The sequence below is a fragment of the Hydra vulgaris genome, chromosome 12, assembly GCF_038396675.1.
Source record: "Hydra vulgaris chromosome 12, alternate assembly HydraT2T_AEP".
NCBI lineage: Eukaryota > Metazoa > Cnidaria > Hydrozoa > Anthoathecata > Hydridae > Hydra > Hydra vulgaris.
The window spans coordinates 47,935,001-47,952,475 of record NC_088931.1 but is presented as its reverse complement, the minus strand read 5'-3'; the positions used below and the strand labels follow the sequence as shown (position 1 = coordinate 47,952,475).

At 29.4% G+C, this 17,475-nt stretch overlaps 1 protein-coding gene across 5 annotated transcripts in view; it reads right to left on the bottom strand.

Moving 5' to 3' along the window:
• LOC100213148 (intermembrane lipid transfer protein VPS13A) overlaps positions 1-17,475 on the bottom strand; it is a 234,420-nt gene that overhangs the window by 7,115 nt on the left and 209,830 nt on the right. For 4 of the 5 annotated variants that reach the window (XM_065813519.1, XM_065813515.1, XM_065813517.1 and 1 more), the window contains exons 90-100: positions 15,552-15,699; positions 11,102-11,335; positions 8,960-9,069; positions 8,759-8,885; positions 8,535-8,669; positions 8,166-8,247; positions 7,778-7,841; positions 704-1,051; positions 402-483; positions 201-314; positions 44-119 (exon numbers count right to left, since the gene is read on the bottom strand). In XM_065813519.1, coding sequence (XP_065669591.1) covers positions 44-119; positions 201-314; positions 402-483; positions 704-1,051; positions 7,778-7,841; positions 8,166-8,247; positions 8,535-8,669; positions 8,759-8,885; positions 8,960-9,069; positions 11,102-11,335; positions 15,552-15,699 — 1,520 coding nt within the window. The remainder of the gene's footprint in view (positions 1-43; positions 120-200; positions 315-401; positions 484-703; positions 1,052-7,777; positions 7,842-8,165; positions 8,248-8,534; positions 8,670-8,758; positions 8,886-8,959; positions 9,070-11,101; positions 11,336-15,551; positions 15,700-17,475) is intronic. The other variant, XM_065813518.1, reaches the window with a different exon arrangement.

Below are 17,475 nucleotides of genomic sequence, written 5' to 3'. Positions count from 1 at the left end.
AATAAGTTTTTCTTTAAATTTAAAAAAGAATTAAGTTCCATACCTACAGTATGACCAAGTAAACTTTTCACTCCATAAGCTAATCCTTCAGCGAACTGATGAGGACCTTCAACACTACCCTAAATTTGTTAAAAAATTGATTTTTGATCAACAAACAAAAAACATGTCAAAAAATTAAAACAAGCATAAAATGAACTTACTAAATAAGGTTCGTAAAAAAAGTCTTTTAAACCTTCCCTATAGTCTGATATTAATCCATATGGATTTCCAATTACATCTAAACCCAACACCAAAATGTGAAATTGCTTGGCAGCCTAAGTATCAAAGCAAAAATTAAAAAATAAAAATAAAAAAAGTCAACAAATGTTCTGAGAAAAAAGCTTATTTTATACAAAATATACCTGTATTAAGTAGTGTTTGTTTATTTCAGCTACAAGAACTTCTCTTGGCAATGAAACATTCTTGCGTTCAAAAAATGCTAGCCTAAATAAAAATTACTTTGTGTTACAGTGAACGCTTGTTTAACAGTCATAAAATATTATGTTTAAAAAAAATTATGTAACATTAAAAAAATGTTATGTTAAATATAACAAACATTGAAATATATTAATAAAAATATTAAAAGATATTAAAATATTAAGAATATTTATGTTGAAAACTTAGCAAGTTAAGGGTAATAGAAACATAATTAGCAAAAACATACTTGATAACAATATCACTAACATCTGTGAAATGTATTCCAATGGTACTAACTAGCCACTCAAGTAATGCTAAATTTATATTTGTGTCTACTTTTCGACTTTCAATAGAGAAGCTTAAATGAACTTTTATTGGTGATAAATGAAAATGATTTAATACAAGATTAGAAGAATGAGATCCTAATAGCTCAATGACAGCTTGCTCTTCACTTTTTTGCGCAACTTTCACATCATCTACTAACAGGGTTAATTCATTTTTATTTGACTTATTTATATTGCTAAAACTCATTACTCCAGTAATTATATCTCGATCTAACTTCAAATTAATCTCTTGTAGCAGTACTTTTAAATACCTTAAGTAAATAAAGTAAATAATTTAAGTAAATACAAATCCAGTAGATAATCTAATTAAAAAATGCTGAAAACAAATTAAACATGTTATGGGGTTTTGAAAAACTAACTTTTCAATAGCTTTAGCAGTGATTTGAGAGAAATTGACCAATAAAATTGTTTATAGCATGACAAAACAGCTTAGCAGTGATTTGAGAGACATTAACCAATAAAATTGTTTATAGCAACACAAAATAGCTTAGCAGTGATTTGAGAGACATTAACTAATAAAATTGTTTATAGCAACACAAAATAAGTTAGCAGTGATTTGAGAGACATTAACCAATATATATTTAAATTTTTTTAAACATAAATTTAAATAATAAAAATATTTTAAAATTAAAAAAAAGTTATTTATTCTTTTCCTATAAATCCTGTTAAAAATTCTATTCCTTAAAAATTAGAAAAAAAATTTAATAGAAATTATATCAAGTTATAAATTTTATATCACCTTAAGCTGTTGAAAACTGTTATTAACAACCTGAGACACTTTTTTTGTGCTCGGATCTAAAATCTCACTCCTTACACATTATTCCACACCAGCACAAGGCTGTAGCTCTTTTGGTTAAGATCAATGGCTTGTGACCTACGGTGACTAATGTGTGTATTTGATCAATTGAAATCCATACTGTAGGTCTTATGTCTGGTTCTGATGTGCTAGCCCATAAGCGCAAGGAGTGAGTGTGTTTAGCTTTCTATTCACTCGGTTTGAAAGTGGACGAAAACATAATAAAACCATACAGGACAACCAAACGGTACATACTAATGCACTACACCATTACACCTGTAAACATCAACAGTCTCTAAAGTCAGCATATCAAATGTTTGTTCTTTTTTTAATAATTTGCTTTTAAGTTACCCAAGGGAGAGAGTTACAAGTATGAGCGATTATCCATTTAGACTCTTCCAGACGATTAGACATTACTAACATGTGCACCACACTATCACATCTTTAGATATTTTTAGTCTCAGTAACTATTTTTTTGTGGCACACCTCACCACCTATTATACTTTTCTATTTTTTGTTTTATTATTTAGTTATCTTTTATTTTTCAATTTTTATTTTTTTTGTTTTATGTTATTTAATTTATATATTTTATTTTGCTAAGCAGTCCTCAGTGGATAGTGCGATGCTTATGGTGTCTGCAGTTCTATGTCTTTTGGTCAAATTTATTTTGTGTGTATATACAAGCATTTTATTGAATCATTTCGTGTCGATTGTTATCAATTTTGATTATTATGTATTAGACCACTATCCCTTCCGACATAACACAGATTTACTATACACGTCTTTAAAAGTTACAACAAAGCTTATTATCTCTAGATTCTTTAGTAGCATGCTAACCCTTTACTCACCTAATTACAGGTGTAGATATACTTATAGAGACACTGTACTTATGAAACACACTTAGCTTACCACCTACAACGCTATATCGTTTTCTCCATAACTTTCTAGAATAGCGAATCTATCTTTATTATCAGTGAATTTCCTTTGTTCCTCAGACACCGTCTGAGGAACAAAGGAAATTCACTCCAATTACAATGAAAGATTTGTTCGATATGCATAACATCTAAGGATTGTTTCACAATAAGATAAGGGTGGAAAAAGCAAGAGCCACCATAGAAATGATTAATCGAATGATCACGAACAAATCGGACCACGACCTCACTGAAGCGGAGAGACAAGTATTAAGTAGAGGGTTGGAATTTATCCAAAACGACCAATATATTCTAAAAAGGATGCTCAAAGATGCAATATCAAAAATAAAAAAGAATATACTACTTAGAGTTCATTTTAAAGATAATGAAGGACCACCCCAATGAATACAAATGAAAAGGAGATTTGACACGGTTTGGAACCCTCCTGCATCCAACAATGCAAACTCAAATCTTTTCTTTGAAAGGATTGAGAGTGAAATGGACATGGTGCTAAATGATAGAACAAAGATAACACACCCTAACCTAACGAAAAACATGAAAGAAGCGATCATATCACTAACAAGTAATAACAATATTATCATCAAGCAAATTATATATGTCCAAACAATCCTTGTCGCCCTCCCCTGTTCTAAGGATCCCCAAAATACATAAACCTGGTATGCCTTTACAACCTATTGTATCTGCTTGCGATGGTCCCACGCACCACTTCTCATACTTTATAACTAAGTTCATACAACCACTAGCCAAAACACTTCCTTCATACTTCAGAGACTCCACACAGTTTCTCCACATGCTCGATAATCAACCACTACCGCCTCACAAATACATCTTTGTCACCGCCGAGGTTACCTTCCTGTACACTAACATACCCCATAAAGATGGTATAGAAGCTATCAAACTACTTTTTAATAACACACCACATGACCTAAGACCACCCAATTCACCACCTGTAGCATATATACAGATTATGATTAACATCATTCTGACAAACATGTTCCAGTTTGACGACCGCAACTATTGATGACCAATTGACAGGAACACCAATGGGTACACGCATGGCACCACCATACGCTAACATATTCATGGGCACATTAGACGAAGCCATCACTGTACAATTCAAACACAACATCACCTTCTACAAGAGATTCATCGATGACATTTTTTCATATTCACAGGCTCCACCAAAGATCGCAATCATGTTAAAACATTTATGAATAACCTGTTCCCCACCATTAAATTCACTTTTAACCACTCAGATACTTGAATTGACTTTATGGACATAACTCTCTACAAAAACCATCTAGGTAAAATACAAAGTACACTTCACCGTAAACCCACCGACACAATGAGCCTCCTGCAATTCAGTTCATACCACCCACATCATATCACATCAGGTCTCATCCACAGCCAAGCAATTAGATACAATAGGCTTATATCTGATTCCCACCACCTATTCAAGGAACTCCGCACATTAGGGTGCTAATTAGTTCTTAAGGAGTACAATCTTGGTATCATAAACAGATACATTACTAAAGCCCTACGACACACACAAAAAGATCTTATCCACAAAAACAAAGAACCCGATGACACCTACATCTTCCACGTAGTCACACCTTACAATGAACAAGGTATACAAATCAATAACGTTATATTACACAACTGGCACCTTATCCACAATGACCCGAAACTCTGCACACTGTTTCCATCAGCACCCACCCTCACACACACTAATACACTTTCCCTCAGAGACTTATTCGCACTAAATACACTGCCAATCACAATAACTGAACATCCACTGTTTGCTCCAGTATATTTTCTATGTATTACTATGTTGTTTATGTTTTTCACTTTATTAAATGATAATTCAATAAGGACAATTGTTATATTATTACTCGTTCGACCTGGATACATCAGAATACACTAGAAGGCTTTTACAAATACCCCTTTAACTAGCAGGCTGCTAGTTGTCTGATGTGTATGGTGTCTGCGGTTCCTGGTTTGATGCGAGTCTAAGTATGGTTCTCTTGATAGAGAACGATACTTCATTTATAAAGAAATGAATGGAATATGCTTCCACCCTTTGAATACCTGGCCTATATCCATACAGATAACATTCTGGAACATAACTACAACCAACACTGAAACATTTAAACTGACAATTTTTTTCATTGGTAATAGATACTCTCCATACTTAAGATTCAAGTTCCTAATTCTCGGCTTTAGAAAAAACCGTGCAAAATGTAACAAAAGAATGTACCAACTGCTGTGGCTAGCTAAAAACATTGAGAACCATTCACATAGATAGTTTTATTTTGACATCTATCTCAATTCTATGAAATATTTAAACATGGATCCTTGTCCACAAGAATGTAAAAACCTCGAGGAAAAACAAAATGATTTACCCATATTTTATCTTCAATAAAAAAATAAAATACCACAATAAATACATTTTATTTCTTATTTAAATAAATACTAACCACACAAGGACTACAATGACCAATCTATACAATATACTTTTTAGATACAGTACACCCCATAATAAGACAGAAATAGATTACGTGTAGCATGCGTTCTTTATAAGACAGATCCATTTGTTCATTACTTTTACCATCCAACAAGTGGTAGATTAGCAAATTGATTTACCAACTTTTGATGTAATTTTATTTTTCTCTTTTTTTTTTATTTTCATTTTTTATTAACTTTTAGTCACTCTTATAGCTTACACCATGAGTTTCGCTTACTTTTTGTATTCGACTACAATATTGTTAGACTTTTTTGATCCTAAGGAATTTTATCTGACATCGATAAGTCAGTTTGTTCTAGTTTTGCACTATACAGTCTTCTGTAGCGTTCTTATGGTTATTAAGTAAACAATCTTTGTTTTTTAACTCGATTTTTTCAGCCCGCTAGGTACTGATTAATTAAAATTCATTCTACATATTGATTTATTTTTCATTTCTGGGGTATCCACTAATTATATTGTGTATTAGCTGGCTATCTTGAGTTGTCTATCTATCAATTTGCTATTACCTTACTATTTTCAGTTAGGATCTCTCACCATTTTATCTTATCACCATCTCTCAGGTGAGATTTATGTTCCCTGAACTATTTATGTTACTAAATTTTACATTACGTTTGTATACCTTTACCACGTACTACTTTTTTCCTAGTTCATATCGTTGCTATCATTAATCGTGAATTCTTGGATTGTTTTATATACATATATATGTACATAGATTAGACATATATTAGGCATATCGTAATCGTAAAAATGGTAAGTCACTTTGAAGTACTATGTGCTATCTGCTGCTTATTATTTATTTTGTTGTCATTGTCACTATTCTATATGCTTTATTGTCACTATTTTGTATATATATGTTTATGTGTATGTATGTATGTATGTATGTATGTATGTATGTATGTATGTATGTATGTATGTATGTATGTGTGTTTGTATGTATGTATGTATGTATGTATGTATGTATGTATGTATGTATGTATGTATGTATGTATGTATGTATGTATGTATGTATGTATGTATGTATGTATGTATGTATGTATGTATGTATGTATGTATGTATGTATGTATGTATGGATGTATGGATGTGTGTATGTATATATGTATGTATGTATGTTTGTATGTATGTGTGCATGTATATATATAGGTATTTATGTATGTATATATGTAGGGATATTTGTATATTTTTATGTTATGAGTGCATGTATTTATACACATATTTACAGACACACCACGCGCATCCCTCACCACCCTCACGAGATCTCTAAGAATGTTGGAGCTATATTAAAAACTGGGATAAGGATTAGGATTTTTGGCTTTTGTAGTGTAGTCCTGTTATATTGCAATATTGACTAGCATGACGTAGAGTGCAGGCAGTGAGATCTGTTGCAAGGACATGCACCTGATGAGTGGCATTAGTGCCATCCATTAGTCTCGTGCTCTCCGAAACGTTGTGCTCATTGGTGATTGTAGTGCATTCCTGAGGAAGGGGATCACCATTATACACTACTTAATTCTGATTCGTTACCATGGCACCAGGATTTTTTTACCTCTTGTACCCATATATTGTTACGCTTTAGTAGCTTTTTATTATATATTTATTTTATACACGATATTTTAATATTCTGCTGATACACTGAAAGTTGTCAGTTTCCAATTTTTTAATGTTTAATATATTAATTATACAAATTTAATAAACAATTTTTTTGTGTATACATATCAACACTATAGCGTAGTGGTTAGTGCGTTGTGTCATAATCAGGAGATTCAGAGTTCAAACATTGTAGATCCACACACAAGTTGTTGTTTTTTTTCATGTTGCCCATACCATTATTGATTACCATCTTTTTATTTACTTATTTTATCATTTTATATTGTATGACATTTTTAGTCATGACAGTCATCAATATACCTAGGGATTTACACATACTTGTTCACTCATTGACCATTGTTTTATCAATTGCTTAGGATAACTAGAGCATGAGTTATTGTTCACCCTCTCCTTGTAGCCCCTAGTTTTATTCCCCCTACAAAATAGTCTTTACATTCATTCATGATTCTTACCCAATGACATCATCTACAATCTACTTTTATATTCACATCTCCCAGGTCTACATAACTGAACGGCTCCGTTGGTCACTTTTTGCGATCATTGTATCGCATAAACAAACAAATTTAATAGAAATTGTATCAAGATATAAATTTTATATCACCTTAAGTTGTTGAAAACTGTTATTAACAACCTGAGACTCATTTTTTTAGCACCAAAACAAACTTAACTGCAGCTTTAGAAAAAAAATGTTGAGTCAAAAAGATGTTGAATGAAAAGATGGTGAATCAAAAGATGTTGAATCAAAAGATAGTGAATCAAAAGATAGTGAATCTAAAGATGGTGAATCAAAGGAGAGTGAACCAAGGTGAATATCTGCACCTAGTTTTGTTTACCTTAAATTTAAAGTTTAAATTAAGATCTAAAAATAGTATTTAAGACTAAAGAACTTAAAAACATATCTGCATATATATGAAATAAATTTAAAGTACATAAAAATACAGCTGAATTAAATTAATTAAATATACAAAAAAAAAATAAAACTATGGTTAAAAAACTCAGCTGAAGTATTTAAAAAGCTGAAGTTTTCAATAAATTTATTTACATTTTTAAAAAATTTAAAAAGTTTTAACAAAGAAACAACAAATAAAATTAAAACGTAAAGATGAATAAAAAAGTTACCGAATGATTACACTGTTATTTAAAAAACCAAAGACAACTGAAGCCTCAAGAAATGGTTTAATACCTATTCAAAAAAGTAATCAAAAATATTAAAACAATATCTTTTTCAATAAAACACTATAAACCGCATTATAAAAAGCAGTAGTGTTTCTTATGTAGGTGCTAGTAGCACCTACATAAGGTGACACTAGAGATTATATGGACAATATTTAACAGAAAGGAACCAATAACAAAAACCTCTAACCAAGTTAATGACATATAAATAAATTTATAACTGAACACATATGTAGAATTAAAAAACTCACTCAAACTAATAAATACAAACATCAGATAACTTTTAAATGTTTTTACTAGAAATAAATATATGGTTTTTTAATATGTAAAATACCTCTTCTCTTCAAAATGTATTGTGGAAGAGGAGTAGGATACAAAACTGCTGGAAACACAACACCATATTGCTGGTTGTCAACCTTGTTATAAAATATGCAAACACTTTAATAGTATAAAATAAAATAATAATTCATATTAAGTTAAAATATCATTAAATTAAACATAAATACAAACTTACATTCATATTTTTTTCAAACTTATTTTACTTTCATGACAATTTTATAATTTGCTTCAGCCATTGGTAAAAACATGACTATATAAGTCACCTTGATCTATACAGCCATGTTTTTAATTTTGCTGTCTGTAGACATTTTTAAGTGTTGCTAACACTAAAAGTAACACTAATATTCTAAAAATAGCAAAATACCTGTAACCTCTGAATAAAAACATGAAATGACAAATACTGTGTAGACTGAACTACATGCAGCCATAATCCAGGTTCTTGAGTTCGTCGCAGAGTTCCAGAATGAGGAAATTTTATTACCATAGCTTCAAAATTAGCCTAAAAAAATTATACTTTTATTTTATTTTCTATAGACTAATACTACACACTGCTTTTTTAAATCTGTTATGTAAAAGTTTGTCATTTACTTTTATTTTATTTTTGATATTGACACTTATACAATCATTATTCCAACTTTCTTCTAGTAATGTTGACGTAACAATTTCTAAAACATTCCAACCTTTACCAGAATTTACTTCCCATTTAGAGGTACCTCTATAATGAATGGAAATAACACACAATTTTAAAAAGCGATAACAGTGTAACAATACTTCATAACAATAAAATACCCAGTAATGCTTATGTAAGCAATTTCCAAAGGAATCGAGTTAACCAATGATAACCCAATTCCATGAATAGAGACAAAAACTTCCATTGTAATAGATTCTTCATTTCCAATCTAAAAAAAATGACACTAAAAGTTTCACCAAAAGAAGCTATTGAATTAATTAGTTTAAAAACAGTTTTCTAACTCCAAAATAAATCTTTTTCTTTCATCCACAATTTGGCTTTGTACAAAAAGGATTAATATACAAAGTCATTTACAAGAAATGGTTGGTTTCAAGGACAAATGCTTTTTATAATACAATTGAAATTTCGTTATAAACTTGAATGTTGCATTTGAACACAAAAAATCAAATTAGTTCCAGGATTAGGATCATCATGATCACTGTGGTAAAATGTAATCCAGTACAACCTGCCTCATGTTCTACTAAATTGTAAGCAAAAGCTAGGACAAGTCAATTTTGATAAAATTAAAAAAATATTCTCTGCCCTGAGGCTTTTGATTAAATAAAAGCAAGAGATAGTGTCTCAATAAAAATACTCAACTACATGCAGCTATTGTCTTGTAGAAGACCTTTTAGGTAAAGACTTAGGGGTGAGCAGAAAATATTTGTTGACTAGATTTGAATCCCTTTTTTATCTAATAGACTGATGTAGATAAAAATGAATGATGAATGCTGGATCTTCTTTACTCTACTCAGGAATTATTGCTTGTGCCTTCTTAGTAGTAGCTATGCAAATCTTCCTGTTAATTCTTAATGAGAGTACAGCTCAATAAATCAGTTTAATAAGTCTGAGGTGAGCTGGTAGTATGGTTTACCAAACTCTGTGGTAGCTCTCAAAGAAGCTGATTCCATCAACAGATTTAAAGTACCAGAAAATTAACAGAGCCAGGTTGCACATGGAAGGTGTCCTTATGAGAACTTTAGGTGTGCATGCACTTAAGGAGCCGCTTGTTACAACTTTGGGTTAGTTAACAGGGATGCAAAAAACCAACATAGCATAGGTTTAGGTTCACTAATTCCTGATTCTATTCCCTACCTTTATAAATCTTGTAATTGTCTTTGTATGGAATAACTCTCTTTTTTGGACAAGATCAGACAATTTTTACTGTTTTTTAACATTTTTCTCAAAAGAGTTCCTAGAATTAAATTAAAAATATTTATCCATGTTCTTACTTATAGTTAGCTTATACATAACATATATATTAATTCAGTGATAAATTATTTTTACTGTGCAGTGAATTATTTTGAATATTTATTTGCGCACAAATTTAAATGAAAATACACCTCTATAATATATTGCGAAAGATACCATTAAACAGTTATTGTTTTTAGCCATGTCGACAATATGGGAATACAGACATAGATGATCAAATTTTAAATTGCAAATATTTATACATGACAAATTGAAAATAATTTTAAACCTGCTCTAGCTGCTATGCTTGAGTCTTTACCTCATTGCTGCAAGTTTGCATCTATTTTTACCTCATTGCTGCAAGGTTGCATCTATTCTTCTATTTTACAAATGCTACTATGGTTGCTGCTCCTACCTGCCACTTGTTTTATTTCATCACTTGTTCCAATGGCCAAAGCACAATCTTTCATGACTCATCATTTAGTTAAGTTGCATACTTTTACTGCAATTGTTCATGCTCAAAAAACTTTTATTCAACTAGTTTTATTCTGTGAATATCAGTGCTTGGGAATTCTCTACCATCTTTGTGCTTTCTGACATATAAAATTAAGACTTTTGTCAACTACTATTTAACTTTCTTCGATATTTTCTGTTAACTCCCAACTTAATTAGTGGTTGCTTGCAATCTTGTTGAGAGTAAATTTTTGTCAAAACCATGAAAGTGAATTTGTCAAAACCATTATACCAAAAATAAAAAGCCAAAACCATTATACCCAAAAAAAAAGTCAAAATCATCATACAGAAAAAAAATGTCAAAACCATCACACCGAAAAATAATCATGTTAAAAAAGTGAATAAAATCATTTTAAAGTTTTATAAAAAAACAGGTTTATACACCCTCATTTGTAAAAATGAAGTTTTATTTTTATATTTTAATACAATATGGCCAATTTTTAACTTTAATTTTTAAAAATTAAAAAAAAAATTATTATACAATATAAAAAACTTACCTTGTATAATTTCCTTGCAATATTAAAATCTGTTGTAAATGCTAATACTCTTTGTAAACCGTCGTAAAATGAAACCCAATAAATATCTGGTACTGAATAAGTCAAATAAGAAGACATTAAGAAGCTGTGTTTATCACCGTGGCGTGGGAAACAATCAAAAGTACAACAACTTGAACTGTGTGATCTTTCTTCCATGTTATTTGCTGTAAAACTTTCTAGTTTCCCAAATGTATTCTAAAGACAAATTACATTTATGCAATTAAACATTATATATATATATATATATATATATATATATATATATATATATATATATATATATATATATATATATATATATATATTTATATATATATATATATATAAAATGTTTAGTTATATTATAATTTATAAAATGAAAATTTTTATTCATGTTTTCTAAAATTTTATTTTTAAAATAAAAGATTTTATTTATACCTTTATTTAATAATTTAATAAAAATATTTATTCTTTAATTTATAAAACAAAAATTTTTATTTATTCTTTTAGTTATAAAATTAAAATTTGTTTATAAAACAAAAACTTTTATTTATAAAATAAAACTTTTTATTTATACCTTTATTTTTACTAAAACTTTTATTTATAGTGAAATTGATGTAATTTTTTATATGAACATTTTTTATGAAAATGAACATATTTAATAAAAGAATAAAAACAGTAAAACAAGATTAACTCAAAAAAACCTTTTTAAATATTTTTAAAATTTTATTAAGAGCAAAACTTTTAAATCAAATAAAAAAATGTATTAAGTTAATTAAAAATATTAAAACAAATCTTATGACTTAATATATATATAAAATAAATTTCCATTCTTTAAATACAATTCTTCCATTCAACCAATCTTTGACATTGTTTAAAAGAATAGTTTTAAAATAACATATCATACGTAGCAATATAAACCACATGACATTATAAAAAACTCATTGGATCAAAATTAGTTTTAAAAAAACGCTAAGACTTTTCTAAAAGTAAACACAAACAGCTTTATAAGAAAAATATCCTTTGTGCTTCAATTCACGCATCAAATTATCTTTGTTTATTATGATGTACTAACAAACACATTTTTATGTAAATGAGTGAATAAACTTTTGAACAAGACTTTTAAATAAGGAAAGCTTATTTTTGAATACAAAACCATTTAGTATGTAATATAAAAGAGAGACCAGAGAGACTTTCAACACAGGAAGGGAATGGGTACTTAGAAATCTTCTACCCTGTTAATATTAGAATATTTTTGTTTATCGTTAAAATGTTGGCAGACATACGCTCTTAGTTTTAAAACAATAAAGTTTTGTAAACTTCGATTTGCACAATCATTAACTAAGAATTGATCTAAATTAGCCACAGATATCCTAAAAAATAAGCAAATGCAGCTGCAAAAAAAGGGAAGAATGGTGAAGAAGATTATAAAAAAGACAACCAAAATAAAGATTTTACAGGAAAAACCTCTAAAAAAGCTTCAAGAAACATTGTCAGGTGAATCAATATACCTATAAATTTTAACCAATGAGAGTACATATAATTTTGATGATGATGGATTCAATGACAGCAATAATAATACTTTTGATGAGCCATATATAAGATTTATAATTGTAAAGGTCTATGAATTGTTAAAAAAGTTGTTAAAAAAGCTGAACGTTGTTACAAAGTTCAGTTTTAATATAAAAGAAAATCCCTTCCAATAGATTTATGAAAACTAATAAAGAATCTGCATTCATTGGCTATACAGATGTAGTGCTTGCATTGCCAGTTTCTAGTGAGGACAAGAGATCTCATTTTAAGGACACAATCTATTTTAATTCCAATTAAGATAAGCATCAATTTTAATAATTTAAAAATGAAACATAAAGCATCAAGATTGAAATATATTATTATATTATATTCATTTATTTGATGTTAATAATAATGTATTTAAAAGTCACTCTGTGTGTGGGTGCTTTCTAACTATCCCAGTGGCAAAGGCAACAAGGAAATTTTGTGAAAACAGCTAAAGATATATGAAGAATGACAACATTTTATTAAGAATGACACAATATAAAAGCCTCCAATGACCTCCCACCCATAGTCTTCATACTTCAAGGCACTCAGCAACATCTTTAGTCCTATGTTAGATATTAAGCATTGATTTGACTAGCATTATTAAAAAAACTTTCAAACACTGAAAATCTGAAAAAGTAATATGAAACTTAAAATTTGATTTAGCTAAAAGATACTTTATAAATTGTAATTTGATAAAAAAAAAAAAAAGTATATTACTTTAAAAAAATGTAATAGTTATCAAATAAACCCAATCAGAGTAAAAACTGTTCAAAGTATATATAATGACTTATATAATGACATGTCTATATAATAACTGTTTTAAGTCTATATAATGACTTATATAATGACAAAAACTATTTATTTCTATTTTTAAGGTATTGCAACCATTCCAGTGGAAATTTCTTTGGCAAATTTTAGATTAGTTCAAATTGATCGAAAGAGCGCTCAAGAAAAAGTTAAAGAACACTTAGGAGATACAAAAAAGTTAAATTACGACTTAACTATTCAAATTCTTGACAAAGTTCAAACCACTCTCAGAACCAAAAAAGAATATAAAAAAATCAACCTGAGTGACACCGTACCACCACATTTATATGGAGCAATTAAAGCCCATAAGCCTGAAAAATGTTATGTTGTTATATACGTTGGTATATGTTGAGAGATGCTATATGTTGGTATACCTACAATAGCATCTCTAAATATTCAGTCAATATTATACAACCCACTCTAAACTTAAATGAAACGCGTTTAAAAAATTCTTATTACCTTGTGGATACAGCAAGATTAATGGAAATTGATAAGAATAAGGCTCGGGTCTCCTTTGATGTTGTTAATTTGTACCCTTCAGTCCCAATTAAACGAGTAATCATTATACTAGTTGAAAGATTAAGAAACAACCAGAGCTTTATATCCAAATTAACTTTTGAAGAGATCAGTTTTCTTTTAGAACTTTGTCTTTCTCATTGCTTTTTTTATATAAAAATGATATTCATGAGCTCAAAAACTTCAGACCAATTGAGTTAGCTCTTATGGTGGTAGTTGCTGAGCGTTTTTTACAATATCATGAAAGTAATGCTCTTTGATTGGCGCTTAACAATAACATCTATGTGAAATCATTTAAAAGATATGTTGATGTTATACATTCAAGGTTCAGGTAGAAGAAGATGCGCAAAAGTTTTTAGATCTACTTAACAAGCAACACAAAAGTATTCAATACACAATAGAATCTGCCAACTTGACCAATAAATTAAATCTTGATGTTTCAGTTACAAAAATAAAACCGGTACATATAGTTTTAAAATACATTGCAAAAAAGCGATCACAAACGTTCAAACTAAATCAAACTCATGCCATGACCCTAAAATTATCAATAGTGTTTTTATTGGTTTCATTCATAGAGCACTACGGTTATGCACAATAAATAACATCGATGATGTGTTGTTTCTAATCGATGTATTTGTAGAAAACGGCTATGAGAGGAAAAGTCTTAAAAAACTAGTTAAGTCTACATAAGAAAGTGTTAACAACAAAAAAGATCTGACAAAAAGTCAACTTTTCCTAATGCCCTTACCCTGGATCCCTGGAATCAGTCCTAAGTTAAGAAAAGTTTTGAAAAAAGCAGGATGTCTAAAACACTGATGCGTAATCAGTGTTTAAGACTCCAAAAAATCTCCAAAGTCTACTTAGTTCCAAAAATAACCCTACACTACCAGTTAACTCCTATCCCGATGTTTACAAATTAGAATGCTCTTGTACAAAATGTTATGTTGGTGAAACTTGACTAAAAATATTGCCTTGGATATGCCAGCATCAAACAAGTGCACAACAAGGTAAAGGGGAAAATTCAAATAAACATTCCAAAATTTGTCAAGGAAATTTCCACTGGAATGGTCGCAATACCTTAAAAATAGAAACAGTTTTTATTGGAAAGTTAGAGAAGCATTGGAAATACAACACAACGAAAGTATCTTTTGCGACAATGATCTGAACCGGTATGATAGCGATTATGTGACAACATCATTTTGGAAACCCATGTTTAAATTCTTACCTTACAAAAAATTCTTTTAAAAAACTCTTAAAAAGAAGCTCTTACAAAGAATTAAAAAAAAAGAAACCGTTTCAATTTACTTTGTAAGAGCTTCTTAAAAAGAAGCTCTTACAAAGTAAATTTAAATGGTTTTGTATAATATAGCGATTTTATTTTTCATAACGGTTTTTAATATACTAAATAATGAGGGTATCATCAGAAATAAATCCATAAAAAGAAGTTTTATTAAAAAATATATATATATAATAATATGTTTAAAGTATTTAGAAATTCTTTTAATTTAAATAAAATTTTAAATATTATTAAATTGAACAAACAAGATACCTGAATTGGATTGATATGGATGAAACTATTTTTGCAATAAGGATCAGAAGATACTAAAACTTCATAAGGTTTTTTTAAATCATTCCAAGTAAAGTATTGAGAATGATTTGGTAAAAACTCATGTGTACTCAATAATGATGTTGTGTCTCTAAATATATATATATATATATATATATATATATATATATATATATATATATATATATATATATATATATATATATATATATATATATATATATATACACATACATACATACATACATACATACATACATACATACATACATACATACATACATACATACATACATACATACATACATACATACATACATACATACATATAACAATTCATAGGTTTTAGTTATAAAAAATTGATTAATCTAAAAATACACAATGTAACAGTTTTTGTCTAAGAACTCAAAGTATTACACTTCTATTGCTTACATCAGAAGACTGCGGGAAAATGACTACATTGAGCACAAACTTCGATTTTATGATCACAACACTAAGAAAATTCCTTTATACTGAAACCAGAACAAGAAAAATTTCAAACTTTTGTTCATTTGGTATGGTAAAAAATAATAATTACATCTTGAATAGCCAAAAACAGTAAAAAATCACTCAGAAACTTCAAAAATGAGTAGGTTTTCTTGATTTGCAAATGTATTATAAATCACTTGACAAAGTAGCCAACAAAATGAAGTCCTCCATCATATTTTCATTAAACTCTGCTTGCTTATAATTTTCAAAGTCTACAGTGTTTAGTAAAAGTGCTTGCCTTGCTCTTTTGAGTAAGCTCCCATATTTGCTTTGAATTTATCGAGGTGAGTATTAATAAAGACATTGAGTGACATTCTGCATCCTGCTTAAGTGTAATTCTTAATGAGAATCAGATCTAACTCCACATTGTTTTCAGTCTTGTGATAACCCAGGAAACCATGAACAACTGCAACAAAACTGTTCCAGACAACCCTTTTTCTTCTCTTTTCAAATGCACCTGTGAAGCTGTAATTTGTATCTCCAATATCTTTTTCAGACTTGCTGCTATCTTTAAAAATAGCTGATCCCTCCTAGGGGATGTTTCCATCCTGTTTAGTAGCTTGACAAACGCATCAAATTTTATTATCCTTTTGATCTGTGAACCAACAAAGACACCAGCCCTACCATTAACTTCAGACAGCTTTGGAAACAGACCTGTAAGGTACTTATAAAGTGCCAACTCCTCATCAAAAGCAATATGCATGATGAGGCTTAACCTAATGTGCAGTGGTGACAAGCACATTTTGAGGTTCTATCAGGGGATCCAACTTCATATTTCTCTTTCCCACAGAGAACTCAGTTCTTTGTGACCAGTTTTTTCTGTGATAGGGCATCTTAGCATCACAGATATCCCAGAAGCAAAAGCAACAAATAAATTTTGTGAAAATAGCTTGAAGACTTATGAAAAATGACACCATTTTAAAGTCTCCAATGACCTCCCATTCATAGTCTTTATGCCTAAGACATTCAGCAACATCTTGACAATGTGGTCTTCATTCAAATACACAGAATGAGCCATCAGAATAAATTGGTAGTTGTTTTTGTTGTGAAACAGCACAGTTTTGAGATTATAAATTGTTTATAAATAAATGCCATTCATTTGGGTTACATGTGATACTAACAGCCTTAAAAAAAACTTGTCATAACATTGCAGAAGCACAGTCCATCTTTTTTAAAAGGTTTAAAATGTTTGGTGAAACTTCTTCTGATCTGTGGGCAAACAGTGAAATTTGTTGGAATAATTAAACAATTATTCCAACAAATTTTACTGTTTATCCCTGGATGCCAGAACCTCAGCATTTTAACTTGGTATGACCTAGTCTCTAATTATTGGGAAGTATAGCCTTATCTTCATATGGATAAGCAATTTGAGATACAT